Source organism: Notamacropus eugenii, chromosome 6 (genome assembly GCF_028372415.1).
Source record: "Notamacropus eugenii isolate mMacEug1 chromosome 6, mMacEug1.pri_v2, whole genome shotgun sequence".
Classification (NCBI taxonomy): Eukaryota; Metazoa; Chordata; class Mammalia; order Diprotodontia; family Macropodidae; genus Notamacropus; species Notamacropus eugenii.
In genome coordinates, this window is record NC_092877.1 from 376,870,048 (window position 1) to 376,891,487 (window position 21,440).

The 21,440-nt window shown below is 39.5% G+C and overlaps 2 protein-coding genes across 2 annotated transcripts in view; both read right to left on the reverse strand.

Moving 5' to 3' along the window:
- Positions 1-866: 866 nt before the first annotated feature.
- Positions 867-21,440, reverse strand: part of LOC140510258 (arylacetamide deacetylase-like) — a 32,522-nt gene continuing 11,948 nt past the window's right edge. Inside the window, exons 3-5 of the mRNA XM_072618716.1 lie at positions 17,972-18,041; positions 16,062-16,233; positions 867-2,919 (exon numbers count right to left, since the gene is read on the reverse strand). Coding sequence (XP_072474817.1) covers positions 2,320-2,919; positions 16,062-16,233; positions 17,972-18,041 — 842 coding nt within the window. The 3' untranslated portion in view covers positions 867-2,319. The remainder of the gene's footprint in view (positions 2,920-16,061; positions 16,234-17,971; positions 18,042-21,440) is intronic.
- Positions 2,848-21,440, reverse strand: part of LOC140510257 (arylacetamide deacetylase-like) — a 69,308-nt gene continuing 50,715 nt past the window's right edge. The window contains exon 6 of the transcript XR_011969166.1: positions 2,848-2,919. The gene's annotated coding sequence lies outside the window, so the exon portion shown is untranslated. The remainder of the gene's footprint in view (positions 2,920-21,440) is intronic.

Consider the following 21,440-nt stretch of genomic DNA (forward strand, 5'->3'; position numbering starts at 1 on the left):
GGAGGCTCTAAGTCTATGGTCCAGTGTGATGCACGGCAATGTGGTTCAGGGGTATTAGCCCAAAATTCTATTTAGTCCTCTCTGTAGATAGAGTACTAATAGCACTGAAACTGTATAAAAAGGACTTCGTGGATCAACTGGAGAATACAGACTTTGAAGATACAAGGGGTGTAGGGACAGACAATGTTCTAGGCGGTGGTTAGATTCCTCAGACAACCCACCATTATAACATTGTCTGTGTGCATCATCATGTGTGTATACATTCTTCACCTGGCTGTTAAAGCCCTCCATCACCCAGCCCCTTCCTCCCTTTCCAGCCTGCTTATACTTTACTCCCCACCACACACTCTAGGATTCAGTGACACTGGCCTCCTGGCTGTTCCTCAAACAACACATCCCCTCTCCTAACCTTAGCCTTTGTATTGGCTGTCTCCCCGGTCTGGGATGCTCTCCCTTCTGAATCCAGCTCTAGACTGCCTTGGCTTCTTCTAAGGACTAGCTTCTATCCCTCCTCTGCAGAAAGATCTTCCCTGGCCCCTTCCCCATTCTCCTTCCTGTGCTTCTGAGGTTGCCCTCCTTTTACACGCTAGATGCCTTGTATGTGCCCAGTTATTGGTGAAGTTTCTCCCCAATTAGAATATGAGGCCCTTGCTGGCAGGGACTGTTTTACCCATTCTTTGTATCACCAGAATTTTGTACAGGGCCTGGTACACAGTAGGTGCTTAATAAACAACCATTGATTGAATAATAAATGTGACCTGACTTATCCAGGATCGTACTGCAAGTCAATTTCTGAGACATTCCCAATGGACTCCAAACCCAGTAGTCCATTCATTGAAGCAGTTTGCTGTTGATCAAGAAAGAAAGACTGGTCGGAAACTTTTATTAACTGATGCAGAATGAAATGGGCAAAATCAAGACATTATACACAATGACAGAAATCTTGCATGACAAACAGCTGTGAATGACTTAGTTATTCTCATAAATACAACGATTCAAGACAATCCCAAAAGACTCGTGATGAAAAATGCTATCCACCTCCAGAAAAAAAAACTGATGGCATCTGAATGAAGATCAAAGCATACTATTTTTCTTTCTTTTCTTCCTTTCTGATTTTCATACACAAAATGACTAATATGAAAATAAGTTTTACATGATTACACATGTATAACCTATATCAGATTACATACTATCTCAGAGAGTGGGAAGGGAAGGAAGAGAGAAATAGAGTTTAGAACTTAAAACTTTTTAAAATATGAATTTTAAAATTTTTTTTGCATGTAATTGGGAAGAAAATACTATTTAAAAGAAAGAAAGGCTAGTTAGACATGCCTTTTTTCATTATTGTATTCATCTTATATCTTTCACTGCTTCCCCTGCTAAATATTTATAAACTTTCCATTTCATAATCTTTTCCAGAATATCTCTTGGGGTTGATGTCAAGCTACCCAGACTGGAGTTTTTTGAATCACTGTTTCATACATTTCTACTTTTGAAAATTTGGAATATCCACTGCTGTACCATCCATTTCCTTGTGTCCAACACTTCTCTTACACACCAGAATTCCTCAGAGATCACTGAGAACTGTTCTGCAATTGCACCTTAGGTGATTTCTCCACTGTATGGGGAAATTAGTGAAGAAATTTGAAGTGACCACTTGATTTCTTGTTTATTAATTTCAGAAAAGGATAATAATAATAACAACAATGAAAGAAACTTGGACTCATTTAAACTGGCTAGATACTCATTAACTATTTTTCCTGTTCTGTCTTTCAATTCACTTCTCTTTTTATTTAAACTTTAAATTTATTTGTTTTTCCCACTCAATTTTTAAAAGTTTTTGAGTTCTGAATTCTCTCCCACCTTTCCCCTACCCATTGAGGCAAGACATGTGATATTACTTATATATGTGACATCATGCAAAATACATTTCCATATTAGCCATGTTGAAAAAAGCTTGACAGGATCCGTTTACATGCCCTTATTTGGACACCCAGGTTGGCATTTGTAGTAGACAGTAAAGGTGGAGTGTAGGTGCCCAGGACAGATTAGGAGCTTCACTGATTATCCTCTGGATCCCCATTCCATCAGGTTTGAACTTCTCTTGATTTGGTGATATGTCAATGCGTGTTTTCTCTCCTTCACTTCATTGTATTACAGATATTTGTGTACAAATTTTCTGTCTAGGGCAGTCAGAACCATGTCATAGTATAAGACTAACCATAAGTCCAAGCCCACCCCACCCCCGCCAGCAGCCAATGCTGTGCCTCACAAACACGAAAAATGGGCTCTTGGTGGGATGGAACAGTTGGATTAGCACTAGAGGTTCTCCTCTAGCCACCTCAGATACTTAATGAGTTCCCTCTGGCCTACTCTAAAATCCCTACTGAATATCAGGATTCCATGGAACCAATCTTCCACATGTTCATGGACTACCTGGACCCCTGCAGCCCTAAGGCGGGAGGCATACATAAGCCCATCATCTCTTAAGACATCATACTGACAGGTGAGGATATGGGTCAAGGGTAAACCCTGTAGCTTAGAATCACTAGCTAACAGGGGGGATGCTCTGACATCTAGGAACCCAGGGTACTTTTTTGCAAGGTCAGAGGGTCCATGAATTGGGTTGGTGTACAGATGTCCTTTTTGAAACCTCTGAGGAAGCAGGGTGCTCCAGTTGACAAATTGAAAGAGATGGCTTGATTCCACAGGTGTATGTTGGTTAGCAAGCATGGCCTCCTTCAGTGCTTTGTCTGAGGTGAAATAACTGCTCCAAAACTCAACCAGTTCATATCTTCTCAGAATGGGCATATGGGCATTTTCTTGGCATGATGGTAAATTCATATCAAGAGCTTGAAGAGCAGGATAAATTAAAGACTGAATCTTGACTTTTATCTTGACTTCTGGGTCATCTAGGAGCTACAAAACAAATAAATAAGACATTGCTTAATTGCAATTCAAAGTGGACAGGACTTTAGAGGTCATCAGAAACCTATCAATTAATAGAGAGAGACATTAACCACAAGAAAGGATAAGCAACTTGGTTATAGTTATAATATTCCATCTCTCACTCTCAAGCCTTGGCATAGATGGTCCCCAGCATCCCATGGGGAGGTCTGCAAGACACTCTTCCTTACCTCTACTTCTTGGGAATTCTAGCTTCCTTCAAAATACTGCTAGAGACCCTCCTCCCAATATATATTTTCTATTTCTTGTACCTCATTTGAATCATTTGTCATACACTTCATATTTAATTATCTGTGGAGCTCTCATTTGTTTCTCTCAGTGCTGAATATAAGTTCTTTGAGGCCAGAGACTTTTAAGATGTTTGGTTTGCAGACCCAGCAAGTCTCATATGGTGCCTTGCAAACACTCGATGAATAACTGCTGAATTGATATTACCTATCTGGCAAGGTGACCCAGCTGCCTGTGAACCATTCAGTGCCTCCATAATTCTTAGGCCATATTTTGGAGACTGTCAATTATTTTCAGAATATCAAAATACATTTTCAAAAGAAAACATTTATGACATCTAAGTTTATTTCAATTTAAGACAAACTATATCTAGTTAGAGGCATAAAGAATTCAGGGAACAAAGAGAATAAACCACATCTTCAGGGCTTTATTCCACCTTTTCCCATGGTTGGTAGGAAATGTGGCAGTACTCAAGAATTGATTACTGGCTGAATGAATGAATGATACAGATTATATTAAGCATTCATTTACTATGTACCAAGCACTATGCTGTGGTAGGGATAAAGGTCTCATTTCCAAGATATAAAGGGACATGATTCAAATTGACAAGACCAAGAGACATCCTCCAACAAATAATTGGTCAAAGGATATAGACAGGGAGTTTCCAAAGGAAGAAAGACAACATATAAAAAACCATATAAAAAATTATTCCACATCACTAATAGAGAAAATTGAATTAAATCATCATGAGGTTCTACCTCATACTCATCAGATTGATGAAGCTGACAAAGAAAGAACATGACAAATGTTGACAAGACTGCATGAAAACAGGCTCATTGATATACTATTGGTGTAGCTCTGGATTTGTCCTGCTGTGATGGAAAGCAATTTGGAAATCTTCCCTCAAAATTAGGAGCTCTGTTTACTGAGACACTACTATTAGGCCTATATCCTGAGAAGGTAAAAAGAAAGAGACCCCAAGTACAAAATTTTAAATGAAGAGAAATCTTTTTGAAAAAGGCCAAAAAGACCTGAGGTCAAGAAGTTTATATTCTAATAAGGGTAGACAACAGGGGTAGACAACATGCCAAGATGGTGGAATATAGTAAGCTCTGCTCCACAAACTTCTCCAAATAGGTCTAGAAAATGTATGAGCTTGAATCCTAAAGGGGAAATCCAGAAAAAAAGTCACAATGACTAATTTGTCTAGCTCAAGTCAGCAAAGGCAGATAGGCAGAGTGGTTTCTTGATACTGGGGTGGTATCAGGTCAGAATCACTCCTAGTTGTGAGCACTCCAGTGTCCTGGGAAAGGATGTGTGCCAGGGCAAGAAAATCTTCCAGACCCAGATCAGACTACCCCCGGATCCATACTGCGGCCTTGCAATTAGGACAGATGGGAATGGGAAGCTTTGTTATCCACTAGCCAATGCTAGGCTGAAACCTGAGGGCAGAGGAAGAAGGAGACCTGCACACAGACATGGCATTCCCAGGCAGGAAAACCCTGGGCTGTGGATGAGAAAAGGAGGAAGCTCAGAAGCCAGCAGTAGCAGCAGCTGTGCCAGGTGGGAGGGCAGGCAGGCATGACTCAGACTATAGGAACAAAGCGAAGCTTCACTTCTAAAGTTTAATCCAGTCTTCAGAGGAACAGCCAGGGTGGGATTTCCAGACCAAAGGGGAGTCTACAATTCTGCTGCTCTGAGACAATGGAACTTTCCAGCTGGCTGATGGGGTAGAGTCAGCAGCCACATCTACTCATGCTCAGAACCAAACCCAGGTGAGAAAGTTGCAGAGGTCAGACCAGGGGGCAGCAATCCGACTTGGCTCTGGATCAGACCACTTTGAAAGCTTGCATGTTTCCCAACTGTCCCTGAAATCCAAAAAAGCAGAACACTCATTACCCCAAGAAAGCAGAAACAGGAAGCATCGCAGATATTCCCTTCTGAAATGCTTCAGAACAAAGCCTTGACATCAAGTCCAGAGTCAGGATGTGTGCTGAAGGAATGGGCAAACAAAGAGAAAACATCCATTATAGGGAGCTCAGAGTGAATGGTGGCAAAGACACTCAAGACACAATTGCAGAAGAAACGAATGACCCCAAAACATCCATAAACAAAGCCTCAGACAAAAACACAACTAGAATTTGTAGAAGAGATGAAGCAAAAGGGTATTTTTTAGTTTAATAAATGGAATAAAATTGCTTGAGGAAAACTGCAAAAGAAATGAGAGCCATGGAGAAAACTGGGAAAGAAGTTAAAAGCTTGGCACAAGAGATACAAAACCTTGCCCAAGTAACAACCTTCCTGAAAATTCAAATGGATCAAAGAGAAGCCGAAAAATTTTGAGGGGAAAAAATTAAATCAAAAGGCTGAAAAATAGAAAACATAAGGGATCTCATGGCAAAAACAATTGATCAAGTAGAAAAAATTAAAGAATCATCAATCTATCTGAATTTCACAATCAAAAACCCAGCTTAGACAACATATTTCAAGAAATCTTAAAAAAAAAAAGCTGCCAATCCTACAATATGTTGTTTATGAGAAACACATTTGAAATAGGGAGATACACACAGCATAAAGGTAAAAGGGTGAAGGAGAATATATTATGCTTCAACTGAAGTAAAAATAAGAAGCAGAAGTAGCAATCCTAATCTCCGAAAAAGAAAAAGTAAAAATAGATCTAATTAAAAGAGATAAAGAATGAAAGCATATCCTGCTAAAATGCACCAGAGAAAATAAGTAATCTTGGGGAATGGCTTAACAAGTTATGGTATATGAATGTAATGACGCTGTAAGAAATGATGCACAGGCTGACTTCAGAAAAACCTGGAAAGATTTATAAGAACTGATGCTGAGTGAAGCGAACAGAATCAGGAGAACATAGTTCCCAGAAACAGCCACAGTTTATTATGACTGACTTTGACAGACTTAGATCTTCTCAGCAATGCAAAGATCTAAAACAGCTCCTAAGGACTCATGATGGAAAACGCTATCCACATCCAGAGAAAGCACTATGGAGTCTGAATGCAGAGTGAAGCAGACTATTTTCTTTTTTTTGTTGTTTTGTTTTTTTTCATTCTCATAGTTCCTCCCATTCTTTCTAATTTTTCTAAACAACTTGACTAATGTGAAAATATATCTTAATAGAAATGTATGTGTAGAGCCCATATCAGATTACATGCTATTTTGGGGAGCAGAAGGGCAAGAAGGGGGAGAAAATTTAAAACTTATGGAAGTGAATGTTGAAAACTAAAAATAAATTAATTAACTTTAAAAAAGAAAAGAAAAACCTATGCAGATATTTTAGAGGAAAAATGGAAATTGAAAGAATCTACAGGTTACCTCCTGAAAGAACCTCCAAAATGAAAACTCCCAGGAATATCACAATCAAAATCCAGAGCTTTGAGGTTAAAGAAAATAGAGTAAGCTGCCAAAAATAAAGAATCCAAGTACTGAAGAGACACTGTCAGGATCACACATGATTTAACAACCACCAGAATAAAGGAACAGAGAACTTGGCATACGTATATTCCAGAAGGCAAATGATATGGGCTTACAGCCAACAACAATTCATCTAGCAAACCAAATATGATGCTTCCAGGTTGGTGGGGCTGGGGTGGGGGGAAGGAAGGGGAGGGATTAGGGGAATTGATCTTTAGTGAGTGTTCTTATTATAAGGACCTTCTAAGCATTCTTGATGGGAGCTGAGGAGATACTTTGAAGGTCAAATACATGAAGAAAAATATAAAAAGGTCAACATGAATGAATAATGAAAAAGAACTACATAAGGATAAAATGCCTACATTCACATATGGGGAAATGATAGATGCGTTCCCATTCCCCTCTCCCAGATCCCTATCATCATCAGGGTTAACAGAAGGAGTCTGATTTGAGAAGGCATAGTAGAGGTTCTGCTACATCTTGATTATCTTAAGAAAAAATAGAAAGAAGAAGGAAAGGAAGGTGAGATGGAGGAGGAAAAGAAAGGCTAGGGAAAATTATCTCACATAACAGGAATCTAGATGGTGCAGTGAATATATTGCCAAGCTTGGAGTCAGGAAGACTCATCTTCCTGAGTTCAAATTTGGCCTCACACACTTACTGTGTGACCTTTGGCAAGTCAATCCACCTTGTTTGCCTCAGTGTTCTCATTTTAAAAATGAGTTGAATAAGAAAATGGCAAATCACTCCAGTATCTTTGCCAAGAAAATCTCATGTTCAATATTGGTGAGCTATGATATATGCGGTCACAAAAAAATTAGACATGACTGCACAAAATTTAGACAACAATTAGCCCTAATAATAAGTCCTAATAATAAGTCCTATTCAGTAGGGAAATTGGTCTATAATTTTTTTCTCTCTTTTGACTATTTCTGGTTTAGGTATCAGCACCATATTTGTGTCATAAAATGAATTTGGTAAAGCTCCTTCTTTGCCTGTTTTTCCAAAACGTTTATTAGTATCAGAATTAATTGGTTTTTAGATGTTTGGTAGAATTCACGTGTAAATCCATTTGGGCCTGAAGATTTTTTATTAGACATTCAATTTCTTTTTCTATAATGGTGTCATTTAAATATTTTATTTCTTCTTCTGTTAATCTGGACAATTTACATTTTTGTAAACCTTCATCCCCTTCACTTAGATTATCATACTTATTGGCATGCAGTTGGGCAAAATAGCTCCTAATTATTGCTTTAATTTCTTCTTCATTGGTAGTGAATTCACCCTTTTCATTTTTCATAATGGTAATGTGACTTTCTTTTTTTTAAATCAAGTGAATCATACATTTATCTCTTTTATTGTTTTTGTTCATAAAACCAGGTTCTAGTTTTATTTATTAGTTCAATAGTTTTCTAGCTTTCAATTTTATTAATCTGTCATTATTTTCAGAATTTGTAATTTGATATTTAATTAGGGGTTTGTAATTTGTTCCTTTCCTACCTTTTCCAATTACATACCCAATTCATCGATCTTTTCTTTCTCTATTTTATTCATATAAACATAAAGAGACATAATGTTTCCCATTAGTACTGCTTTGACTTCTTTCCATAAATTTTTGTATGTTCTTTTATTATTGCCATTCCCTTTGATGAAACTATTCATTGTTTCAATGATTTGTTGTTTGACCCATTTATTCTTTAGGATTAGATTATTTAATTTCCAATTAATTTTAATCTATGTTAATGGTAGAAAATGATGCATTTAATATTTCTACCTTTCTGCATTTGATTGTGGGGATTTTATTCCTAATACATGGTTAATTTTTGTGTAGGTATCGTATATCACTGACGAAAAGGTACATTTCTTTCCCCATTCAGTTTCCTACAGAGGTGTATCATATCTAACTTTTCTAAAATTCTATTCACTTCCTTAATTTCTTTCTAATTTATTTTGTGGTTAGATTTATCTAATTCGCAGAGGGGGCTGTTGAAGTCTCCCATTAATATAGTTAAACTTTTTCTTCTTCCTATAACTCACTTAACTTCTCCTCTAAAAATTTTAACGTTATACATCTTGTTGCATGTACGTTTAGTACTGAAATTAATTCATTGTCTATGGTACCTTTTAGAAAGATGTAGTTTGTTCCTGGTCCCTTTTAATTAGATCTCTTTTTGCTTTTCCTTTGTCCGAGATCAGAATTGCTACCCCTGTGGGTTTTTTGGTTACTTTAGCTGAAGGATAACATATTCTGCTCTAGCCTTTTACCTTTACTCTTTGTATGTCTGTCTGTCTGCCTCTCAGATTCAAGTGTTACTTGTAAGCAATACATTGTAGGATTCTATTTTATTAACCACTCTTCTATTCCCTTTCATTTCATGGGACAGTTCATCCACATTATAATTACTAACTGTGTATTTCCCTCTATCCTATATTTCCTCCTGTTTATACTCTTCTCTCTCCTTTCACTCTGTCCCTCCTCACCAGTGTTTTGTTTCTGACCACCACATCCTTCAATCTGTCCTCCCTTCTTTCAGCCCCACCCTCCCTTTTCTTGTCCCTTTCCCCTCATCCTTCCCTATAGAGTAAGATAGATATCTGTACCCAACGAAGTGTGTGTGATTCCCTTCTTGAGCCAAACGCAATGAGATAAGGTTCAAACAAAGCTCGCCCCTCTCTCTTTCTTTCTACTTCTTTCTCTCTACTGCAATAGGTCTTTGTGCTTCTTCAAGTGATATAATTTACCACATTCTGCCTCCCCCTTTCCTCCTCTCCCGGTACAATCCCTTTTCCACCCCTTTTTTTTATATCATCACATCGACGTCAATTTATTCCTATTCTCTCTGTCTATGTATAATCCTTCTAACTGCCCTAATAGAGATACGGTTTTTAAATGTTACAAATACCATCTTCCCATGCAGGAATGTAAACAGTTTCACCCTGTTGAAGACCATGTTGTTGCCTTTTTCTTTCCTGTTTATCCTCCTATACTTCTCTTGAGTCTTGTATTTGAAGATCAAGTTTTCTGTTCGGCTATGGTCTTTTCATCAGGAAACTTTGAAAGGCACCTATTTCATTCAATGTCCTATCTTTTCCTCTGAAAGATTATGTTCAGGTTTGCTTGGTAGTTGACTCTTGGTTGTAATCTAAGCTCCTTTTCCTTCCAGAATATCGCATTCCAAGCCTCTAAAACTTTAATATAGAATCTGCTAAGTCCTGAGTAATCCTGACTGTGACTCTATAATATTTGAATTGTTTGTTTCTAGCTACTTGTAGTGTTTTCTCCTTAACCTGAGAATTCTGGAATTTTGCTCCAATATCACTTGGAGTTTTCATTTTAGGATTATCCAGGAAGTGATTGGTGGATTCATTAAATGACTATTTTACACTCTGATTCTAAAAAACCAGGGTAGTTTTCCTTGAAAGACGCTTTCCAGGAACTTTTTTTAAATTCCTTCAAGTAGTCCAATAATTCTTAAATTATCTCTCCTGTATCTGTTTTCCAGGTCAGTTGTTTCTTTGTTGTGTTTTACATTTTTTCTATATTTTTATGCTTTACATTTTTTCTATATTTTTATTCTTTTGATTTTGTTGGACTGATTTCTGTTGTCTCATGGATTCATTGGTTTCCACTTACCCAATCATAACTTTTAAGGAATTATTTTCTTCAATGAGCTTTTGTACCTCCTCTTCCATTTTACCAGTTCTACTTTAAAGGAGTTGTTTTCTTCAATAGATTTTTTTCCAATTTGGCCAATTCTATTTTTTTTAATTTATTTATTTAACTTTTAACATTCATTTTAACAAAATTTTGGGTTACAAATTTTCTCCCCTTTTATCCCCTCTCCCCTCAAACACCAAGCATTCTAATTGCCCCTGTGACCAATCTACTCTTTCTTCTATCATCCCTCTCTGCCCTTGTCTCCATCTTCTCTTTTGTCCTGTAGGGCCAAATAACTTTCTATACCCCTTTACCTGTATTTCTTATTTCCTAGTGGCAAGAACAGTACTCGACAGTTGATCCTAACACTTTGAGTTCCAACTTCTTTACCTCCTTCCCTCTCCACCCCTTCCCTTTGGAAGGCAAGCAATTCAATATAGGCCAAATCTGGTTAGTTTTGCAAATGACTTCCATAATAGTTGTGTTATATAAGACTAACTATATTTCCCTCCATCTTATCCTGTCCCCCGTTACTTCTATTCTCTTTTGATCCTATCCCTCCCCATGTGTGTCGACCTCAAATTGCTCCCTCCTCCCCATGCCCTCCCTTCCATCATCTCCCCCCACCCTGCTTATCCCCTTATCCCCCACTTTCTTGTATTGTAAGATAGGTTTTCATACCAAAATGAGTGTGCATTTTATTCTTTCCTTTAGTGGAATGTGATGAGAGTAAACTTCATGTTTTTCTCTCACCTCCCCTCTTTATCCCTCCACTAATAAGTCTTTTGCTTGCCTCTTTTATGAGAGATAATTTGCCCCATTCCATTTCTCCCTTTCTCTTCCCAATATATTTCTCTCTCACTGCTTGATTTCATTTTTTTAAGATATGATCCCATCCTCTTCAATTCACTCTGTGCACTCTGTCTCTATGTGTGTGTAATCCCACCCAGTACCCAGATACTGAAAAGTTTCAAGAGTTACAAATATTGTCTTTCCATGTAGGAATGTAAACAGTTCAACTTTAGTAAGTCCCTTATGACTTCTCTTTGCTGTTTGCCTTTTCATGCTTCTCTTCATTCTTGTGTTTGAAAGTCAAATTTTCTTTTCAGCTCTGGTCTTTTCATCAAGAATGCTTGAAAATCCTCTATTTCATTGAAAGACCAATTTTTCCCCTGAAGTATTATACTCAGTTTTGCTGGGTAGGTGATTCTTGGTTTTAGTCCTAGTTCCTTTGACTTCTGGAATATCCTATTCCATGCCCTTCGATCCTTTAATGTAGAAGCTGCTAGATCTTGTGTTATCCTGATTGTATTTCCACAATACTTGAATTGTTTCTTTCTAGATGCTTGCAATATTTTCTCCTTGACCTGGGAACTCTGGAATTTGGCCACAATGTTCCTAGGAGTTTCTCTTTTTGGATCTCTTTCAGGTGGTGATCTGTGGATTCCTTGAATATTTATTTTGCCCTCTGGTTCTAGAATCTCAGGGCAGTTTTCCTTGATAATTTCATGAAAGATGATGTCTAGGCTCTTTTTTTGATCATGGCTTTCAGGTAGTCCCATAATTTTTAAATTGTCTCTCCTGGATCTATTTTCCAGGTCAGTTGTTTTTCCAATGAGATATTTCACATTATCTTTCATTTTTTCATTCTTTTGGTTTTGTTTTGTGATTTCTTGGTTTCTCATAAAGTCATTAGCCTCCATCTGTTCCATTCTAATTTTGAAAGAACTTTTTCTTCAGTGAGCTTTTGAATCTCCTTTTCCATTTGGCTCATTCTGCTTTTGAAAGCATTCTTCTCCTCATTGGCTTTTTGAACCTCTTTTGCCAATTGAGTTAGCCTATTTTTTAAGGTGTTATTTTCTTCAGCATTTTTTGGGGTCTCGTTTAGCAGGGTGCTGACCTGCTGTTCATGCTTTGACTTCATGTCTCTCATTTCTCTTCCCAGCTTTTCCTCCACCTCTCTAACTTGATTTTCAAAATTCTTTTTGAGCTCTTCCATGGCCTGAGCCCATTGGGTGGTCTGGGACACAGAAGCCTTGACTTCTGTGTCTTTGCCTGATGGTAAGCATTGTTCTTCCTCATCAGAAAGGAAAGGAGGAAATGCCTGTTCACCAAGAAAGTAACCTTCTATAGTCTTATTTCTTTTCCCTTTTCTGGGCATTTTCCCAGCCAGTGACTTGACCTCTGAATATTCTCCTCACACCCACCTCGCCTCCTGATCCTCCCAGCCAGCGTTTGGGGTCTGAGATTCAAATGCTGCTCCCCAGCCTCGTAGCTTCGGCAGGGGCAGGGCTGCTATTCAGTGTGAGATTAAGTTCAGGTGCTCAGGTCAGGGCAGGGACACCTCTTGGGCTCAGTTCCCTCAGGGGGTTTATGCAGAGACCTTCAACAATGGATCTGGGCTCCTGCCTGCTTGGGGAGCCCTGGTCTGCTCCCGCCTCCGCTGCTGCCTCCCGAGGGGGCCTGAGTTATCGGGGCACCCCACTCCCCTCTCGACCCGCCAAAGAGACCCTCTCACCGACCCCCATCACCTGTGGGTGGAGGGACCTGTGCGGCCGCTGGAGATCCCATCCCTGAAACCTGCTGAGATCTGTTCCTCTCGATGCTGTGGCTGCGGCAGGACTGGGCTGGGCTCTGCGTCTGCAGCGCGACGGACCTTTTGTGAGAGGTTTGCAGGTCCCTCTGGAGCAGAAATCTCCTTCGCTCCACTGTTCTGTGGCCTCACTGCTCCAGAATTCACCATGAATTACTTTATACTGATGTTCTATGGGTTGTGGGTTCGGAGCTATGTGTATGTGCGTCTTTCTACTCCCTCATCTTGGCTCCGCCCCTCCCAATTCTATTTTTTAATGAATTGTTTTCTTCAATCAATTTTTGTACGTCCTTTTCCCAACATTTGACTCTGTTTTAATCATGTTTTTGCATAAAGCTCATTTCTTTTCCCAGTTTTTTTCCAAATCTCTTACTTGATTTAAAGATGTAAGAAGATTACAGAATATTTTTTAGTTCTTCCAAAAGGACTTTTGGGGCTTGAAGCCAATTCATCCTCCCCTTTGAGGCCTGGCATTGTGGCCCCCTTAGGAGTGTGTGGTTTGGTCTTCCCTGGGGCCATGGTAGCTTTCTATGATCTGGATTCATTTATATTTTTCTTCATATAAAATAATTGAGCTCTGCTCTTGGGATGTAGAGCCGCAAGGGTCTTGCACTGGGAATGAGAGGTCTGGTCACTTCCTACATGCACCAGGGCCTCTGGGGCAGGTGACTGGCCCACTGTTCTAGAGTAGCCTGGTCTACCTGTTGTTCTCTAGGTTCTGAGGCTGTCAGTTTTTCTGAGGCAGTGGAGATGGAGGTCTCACAGCTGACCTGCTGTGCCAGTGGCCTGCTGATCTGTGCTGTGATTAAGCTTCCCACTGATTCACTCAGTGCAAATTGTGTTGAGTTGTGCTTCCTTTTTATCCAAGTGAGACAGACCTATCCTGAAGTCTTTCTAAGTTATCTTGGACGGGAAAATGGTTTCCCTTTGGGGTATTTTTTGTGGATTCTGTCACTCCAAAGTTCTTTTACAGGCTTGGTTTAGTGTTATTTCTGAGAGAAACTGAGGATAATTCATGTAATTTCCTGGCTCCTTTGCACCATTTTTTCTCAGCCCCTCAATTTCCTTTTAATACTATTTCTCCTTTTCTTTTCTGCCTCAATGTTATTCTCTTTTATAAGCAAAACAGAAGAAACATAAAAGTGATTGATTATCTTCCTGTTACACAGAGTTTTAGGGAAATGCTCATTTTCATTTTTGCCTTTCTCTGTTTCTCTGTCTCTATATCTCTCTCTCTATCCCTCTGCGTATGGGGGGGGAGGAGGTCTTCTTCTCCCAGTAATCGTGTGACTGGTTTAAGGAGGTCCCCTCAAGGACAATGTACAGAACTACCACAGACAGATTCCTTATGACAAGAGTAACTGACACAGGTTTCACATCCAAGTAAAAATAGGGCTGTCATGGAAAGATTCTCTAAGCTTGGTTCACATAAGAATTCATCAAGCGTTGTTACCTAGGGAGACAAAGAACCTGATATAGGAAAATGTAGACTATAGAAGTGGAATCCAATAAGAAGGGGGAAGGAAGGAGTCTCCATCCCTGAACATTTAGGGAAGCAGGTCCCTGCAGAAATTCAACCTTATGCTAGGCTCATAAAGCACTTCTTTACATTTCAGTATTTCAACTTTGACTCCATCTTTTAAAATTAACCCATAAATTCATTAATATAAAGCTAAATATAGTTTAGATAGATGAGAAAACCAAGACCCAAGGAGTTATAGTGATTCATGAAGGTCACCCAGGTAGTACACATCAGAGTTCAGTTTGAAGCAAGGTCCCATGACTCATAAGGTGGAATCACCCACCACCATAATGCCTCCTGTACTTAGCATCAATGGTAGGTTTCCCTCATCTTGTTGTAGCCTCTAGATCCTCATTTTTCCATGGAACAGTGTAGCAGAATGGCCCCTGACACATTCAGGATTACTTATAAGCACAGATTCATAGTTCTACTTTTCTAAAAGGAAAGCAGTTAAAAAGGGGGTCAACAATCTTTTTTAATCACATTCACCTACAGAGAAAATACAAGCAGAGAAATATAGACCAACAGGCAGGGCTTCTAACTGTCTGATCATAAGCAATACATCACATATCAACAGACAGATCCAACAGTCTGACCATTACATAAGTACATAGTTACCAGACAAAGGAGCACCAACATCTGGATTTTCAAAGCTAGGACACTTTAACAGGTACCCAGAGTCTCATCTGGCACATGAACCTTCTTCCAGGCTCCCAAAGCAAAACCTTACCTCAGAGTATCTATACACTTTTCAGAGCCAGAGGGCTCCACTATCATGATCCAATACCTTATAAGCAATAAACAAAAGGTGTGGGTCTTGGTACAAAGCAAGCCTCCCCTAATTGAACTTCCTTCAATGGACTTCAACCTAAGGCCTACTAATGGACTGGGAAGATCTTTAACCCTTACAAGTCTCCTCTAATCAAGCAACTCTGATGAACATTGCAAGTAGAAGTACTACTTCATCCTTAGAATGACCACTGCTTAAGGTTCCATTGTGTTTCCATTCTTCTCTCTCATGTCTGTTTGCCATCCACCTGACCTTGATTATGGCTGCCTTCTCCCTCTTAGAATATTTTTTTCTTTCTGAGTTCCTTCTTGGATATTCCCCCTTCTCATTTAATGTGGGAACTCACCATTTTTAATAACATATGGAACAACGTTTCTGTGACTTTTCAACTTATTAAATGGGAAATCAGCTGTCATTTGACCACATGCATAGTGGGAGTCACTGGCAGAAAGACAAAAATAACACAATCTTGAAAAGTCAATCATCTGGTTCCATCAGGTTTCATACATTTAGTGATGGAAGGGTTAAGGTTTGGGGTTTCAAGTATAATGAGGAATTGTATTTATCATCCAGTTAGTTGTGCCACTGAACCAAAAGTGCACTCCTCTTATGCTGTATAGCTAGAGCATTCTAAAACCACTACCCTCCATGACATTGCCAGATCATTTTAGTAAGGAAAGAAGTCAGTCTAACAGGAGGAAGGGATACATCTGAAAAAAATAATAGATTCATTCTACTTGGTCATTTATAACATTCTCAAGATGAAAAAATCACTATTTGCATTTTCATTTTTAAAAATTTATGACACAAACACGACACTGAAGAGAACATAAAATAACAAAACTTACAAATATTTATCTCATACCTGCTGAGTGACTGCTGCAGCTAAATTCCCACCAGCACTGTCTCCAGCAATACAGATGCGGGTGGGGTCCACACCATACTCTGCAAGGACTTTCTTCCTCAAGAACCACCTTAAGGAGTCATATACATCTTCAAACTGAGTTGGAAAGTGATACTGAGGTGATAGTCTGTAGCTTTTTAGAGAAAAACCAAATTGATTGAATAGTATGGTGAGTTCTAGATAAACACTAAAGCCATATGCTATGTGGGATTTCATATTTTTTTTTTTTTACTTAAAAGCAACATTATTTATATGTGGGTTTTTTAACGGTCTTTTGAATTATTTGTATAAGTAAAAAAACTTTGGTTTCAGAGTGTATATTAAAAAATGAGTTTTAAAAGCTGAGTTTTGCAATGATTACCCATCATAACACATCAGAGCATGGAGCATGCAGCTCTACAAATGACGATGATTTAACAAGGAGGATGCTGATGGTGTATTTAGTTTTGAAATGGGCCAGACAGGAAATGATCCTTCCATAGTCGCTCCTGCACTGTTGGGGGTTGTCCTTTCATTGACCCATCTGTCTGTCCCCTTGACTTGTTCTACTCTCCCCTCTCTCCCCAGCACCATACAGAATACATGGTCAGTCTCATGTAATTCTTGATGATAAATTGATTGAGGAATGATGCTCCTTTCTGTATTAAGTTCAAATAGTTACACTCTGCCATAGCCTTATCAAAGGCTTCTGAATGGCAGAAGAGTCTAGTGGATGAAGAGTCAGGAGAACTGGCTTCAGGAACCATCTCTAAAACATACTGGCTATGATGCTTGGCTATTTTGGTAAAGAGAGTTTCCTCACTGAAATTACAAGACCTGGGGGAAAACAACTGATTTGCACTTTTTAAAATTTTTATAAAAGCTCTAAATAAACCACATTTTCACCATATAAAGTTATTCATGTAAAAAATGTTCAGTGTTTCTTTGTTTTACCAATGAACACATTATAGAAATCAAGCAAATTTGACTATGCACCTACACACATGAAGCAATTGAAGTACTTTGCAGGGAAGTGGCCAATAAAAAAAGAAAGCCAGTTGTTTTCATTTTTAACACGTGTTTGTCATTTTTGGCTAATTCAATTTGCTTTCCTCATCAGGAGAGAGATTTAAAACTTTTCAGCTTTATGATCACTTTAGGCCTAGGTCTCAGAGTCATTCCACATCTCAGCAGAGTTCAGGTTGTCACTTTCTCATCCAACAATCAGTTCCTGGATTGTGGGTAGACTGCAAGAGGCCTTAGACATGCCATCTAGCCCAGTGTTCTCATCTTGTAGTTGAGGAAACTGAACCTCAGAGAATGGAAGGGACTTCTCCAATCTCTACAGTGAGGATTCAGTGAAACCATCTAATAAATACTGAGACATCTACTTCCAATGCATAGGTCTGTCAAGTCATGGTGGATAAAATGGTTTTGGCTATTTCAGGGAATCTATCAGCCCCACACATACTCCACCAGCTTCCCTGCCCCATCTTCATTGCCTGACAACAGTCCTCATTCTTATTCTTCCTACACTCTAAACCATCAGAAGTTGGGTTAAATTGAATTAGATTGGATTAAAGAATGAGCCACTTGTGACTCTTGGCCCTTTAGCCTTACCTTTCTCAAGCTGGATGTTCTTTTGCCCCTTGGAACATCTTAGAAGTGATTTGACCCCTATAGGGCAGTCTAGTACCTACATATGGCCATTAAGTGACTTACCCAAAGTAGGGGATTCATACCTAGGTCTTCCTGACTCCAAGACTGGTCCCCAATCCACACATCATGCTGCCTTATAAGCAGATGAGAGGTATTAAAAACAAAACACAACCATGGAAGATGAAGGACCATTTGTCCTAATAGATCTGGCCTAAAACTCAAATTATTCTTACTTAGTTGATATGACCACAGCATCAAGTTTGTCCACCATCTGTCTTCCCAAATAATCATAGGGGATCCAGGCTAAAACACAAGAAATCAAATCAAATCCATTAGAACTGACAAGAGGAAAAATGCTTGCTTCCATCACAGAAATCCTACAGTCATTTCTTAATATTCATACAGCACTACAGAGTGAATTACATGGGCTATCAATATTGATGTGCCCAGAGAGAAAAATGAAATACGGCATTCAAATGGAGCAGGCTGCTGCACTTGTACATTAAGAAAGTCATTTCCACAACACAGAAGGCACATGGCTGATGAAGGAGAATTTTTGACGTTGGAAGAGGATTACAAAGAGCTAAAGAAGGAGAGAATGCAAGTGAAAATGACCAGCCCCCTGTAATGCAGAAGGAGAGATGAAGCATATTATTTGCTCTTCACTAACAAATAATGTTCCTTTCCTTCACAGGCCACTCTAGGATGGGAGTCAGGATCAGGAAGAGGCAAGGCTAATGTTCATCTCCGCTCGATCAGAGGTTCCTGGGCATTTGAAACAGCCTCAAATCCACCTTTCACTTCTAAGAAGCTTTTAGCTATAAAAGAGGGTGGGAGATTTCTCAATGAAATCTTTACCAAATGTGATGCCATTCTGTCTCTCCTTTTGAAGACAATGATATATCCTCTGAAACTTGTATGGTTGTGAAAAGAAATAACTTTGGGAGAACTAGAATCCCAGAATACAAGTTGGATGGGACTCCAACAGCCATCTAGGTCAACCATCCGTAAACAGAGCCAAAAATGGTCCTCCAGCATCCTGTTGAAGGCCTTGGAAAGGGGGAATCCAGCACCCCTCCAGGTAGCCCCTGCATTTTTAGAAGGCTCCGGTTGGTAAGAAATGCATTCCTGACAACAGACCCCCATTTTTCTCTTTGGGCTTTCACCCATTGCTTCTAGCTTTGCCCCTTGGAGTTGAATGGAGCAAGGTTAATCCAGCCCCCAGGGGAGATCCCTTCAAATATCTGAGGCTAGCTGTCACATACTCCTCTGAAGGAAGAGGCAGGTCTTCCTCTTTCAGGATCAGCACTCCTACCACTGCACTACCCATCAACAGGGTATTGTACTCCCCACTGGAGATGATCAAACACTAAAGCAGATCCATCATCTCCATGCTGTGGATAGCCCATTCAATAATACTGATGGCCACCCAATCAAGCAAGCTCTTCCTGCAAAATGTTTCCCATATCCTTTCATAAATGCATCACCAGGAGGCAGCCAATGTTCTAGGGCATCTTGAAGGAGGCAGTGGAATACATGGGCTCTCCATTATGCTTTTACTTTGCCATGGAACCAGCCCATCTTCTCTCATTCCACATTTCTTTGATGGCATCTTTAACCAATCCCCTCTTTATTATCCCTACTTTCTTCTTTATTGTAGCCAGCTCCTTCCCACCATGTGCCTTTCTCAGTAATATTTATCTTGAATTCTTCAGAAAAGGTAACTTCCTTGACTGGCACAACCATGGAATAAAATTACTGAGGATATAATGATCTGCCCTCGGGGAGTTTATAATTCAACATGAGCCAAGCAATGATTTTGGTTTGTTTTCTAAAAATTAGACATGTGGGTGCTTCAAAAATGTAAGGGGATGTGTGTGAGTGCAATAAAGATAGAATGCAGACCGAACTAGAAGCAGGATGGCCTCACAGTGCATTGAAAATTGACGTTAGAGTCAGAAAGACCGAAGCTCAAATCCTGCCTCTGTCCAGGAAATTCTAAGACTAAATTCACAGAGCAGAGCAGAGCAGGCAGCCTTGTCTATTGGTAGTCAAGGCTTTATCACTGGGGTTCTCTGTACCAACACAATCATGGGCCCACTGATCCAAATGGGGAGAGCCTACCAACTTTCAATTTACCTATTATTTTTATTTTTTCCCCTCCCTATTATTTTTGTGAGGATGGTATGATCACTTGTGCATCTTCAGTGTCTTGGAGTCTATGTCTTACTTTATTCCTACAAGCTGTGAGAGGTGAGTAATACAGGGATTATTGTCCCTGTTTTACAGATAGAAAGCTTGGGCTCAGAAAGGCTAAGCAGCTTTCTTCTGATTATACAACTGCTAATATCAGAAACAGGATTTGAACCCAAGTCTCCTGAGTACGAGTATAGACATTCACCTTGAGATGTTGGACTTAAAGTTTGGAGGAGTCTTATGGGTCTTTGAGTCCAGTCCTCCCATTGTGCGGTGAGAAAGGGGAGGCCCTGAAAGGCAAAGATTTATGTGGGAACCCTTTAGTTTCCTTCAAATACCTGAAGAGTTCTTGTCATGAGAGGGCAGATCCAAAAGAAATGAGTGAAAGTCTCAAAAAAGTGAAATTAGGCAATAACAGGACAAAATCATACTCCTTGTGAGAGCTATCCCAGAGGAATGGGCTGCTCTGGAGAGGGTTGGTTCCCCCTCTGCAGAGGTCTCCATATAAAGGCTGGATAGCCACAGGCCAGAAATGCCCACAGGGGGTTCCTTTCACATAGAGGATGGAGTAGATGGGCACTGGGGTCCTTTCAACTCTTGGATTCTGTGGATTTGGGGGAAAATGAGCAGAGCAGCCAGGTGTGAAAGGAACCTTCATACTAAGGTCAGAAACCTAGGGGTGATTCACTGGGTGACCACAAAGAATCTCAGGGGACTCTGCTACCAGGCTACCCAGTCTGTTGCCTTCACTTGCCTTTTCATAAAGATTCCTTACAAAACCTTGGAGTCAGAATCCTTGCTAATGCTAGTTGGTGCGTGATAGCTAGGCTGGATCATGAGCCAGTTTTGTGAATGGGGACTTCAGTGGTGGGATGCATTGGAAACACAACTGGACTGCCTTATGATGCCAGGGTTAGAGAGACCTTCAGGCCAAGACCTCTGACTCTAAAACCATAGATCTGTATAGAGTCTGGATAAAAGAGAGTAGAATGTGCACATGCTGTTGTGTGCCCTGAGAATTTACAAACGCTCTTGGTGTGTCTGTAGAATGTATGCATACTGTTGGTTTGTCCTTATAATGCACAAACGCTGTTGGTGTGTCTGTAGAATCTACACAGGCTGTTAGTGCGTTATTTTATGAAAGCACATTTAATATTTTATTTTCCCCCAATTATATGCAAAAACAATTTTAATATTTTTTTTTCAAATTTTGAATTCCAAATCTTTCCCTCCATCACCTCCTAATTCATTGAGAAGGAAAGCAGTTTGGCACAGGTTATACATGTGTAGTCATGCAAAACACATTTCCATGTAAGCTATTCTGTGACAGAAAAGAGACCTCCTCCCCCCCCCCAAAAAAAACAAGAAAAATAAAGAAAAAAGTATCTTTGAACTTCATTCAGGTTCTCCAAGTTCTTTCTCTGGAGATGGACTGCAGAAGTCCTACAGAGCTTCTTGGATCAGTGTATTGGTGAGAACAGCCAAGTTATTTGTAGTAGATTAAAT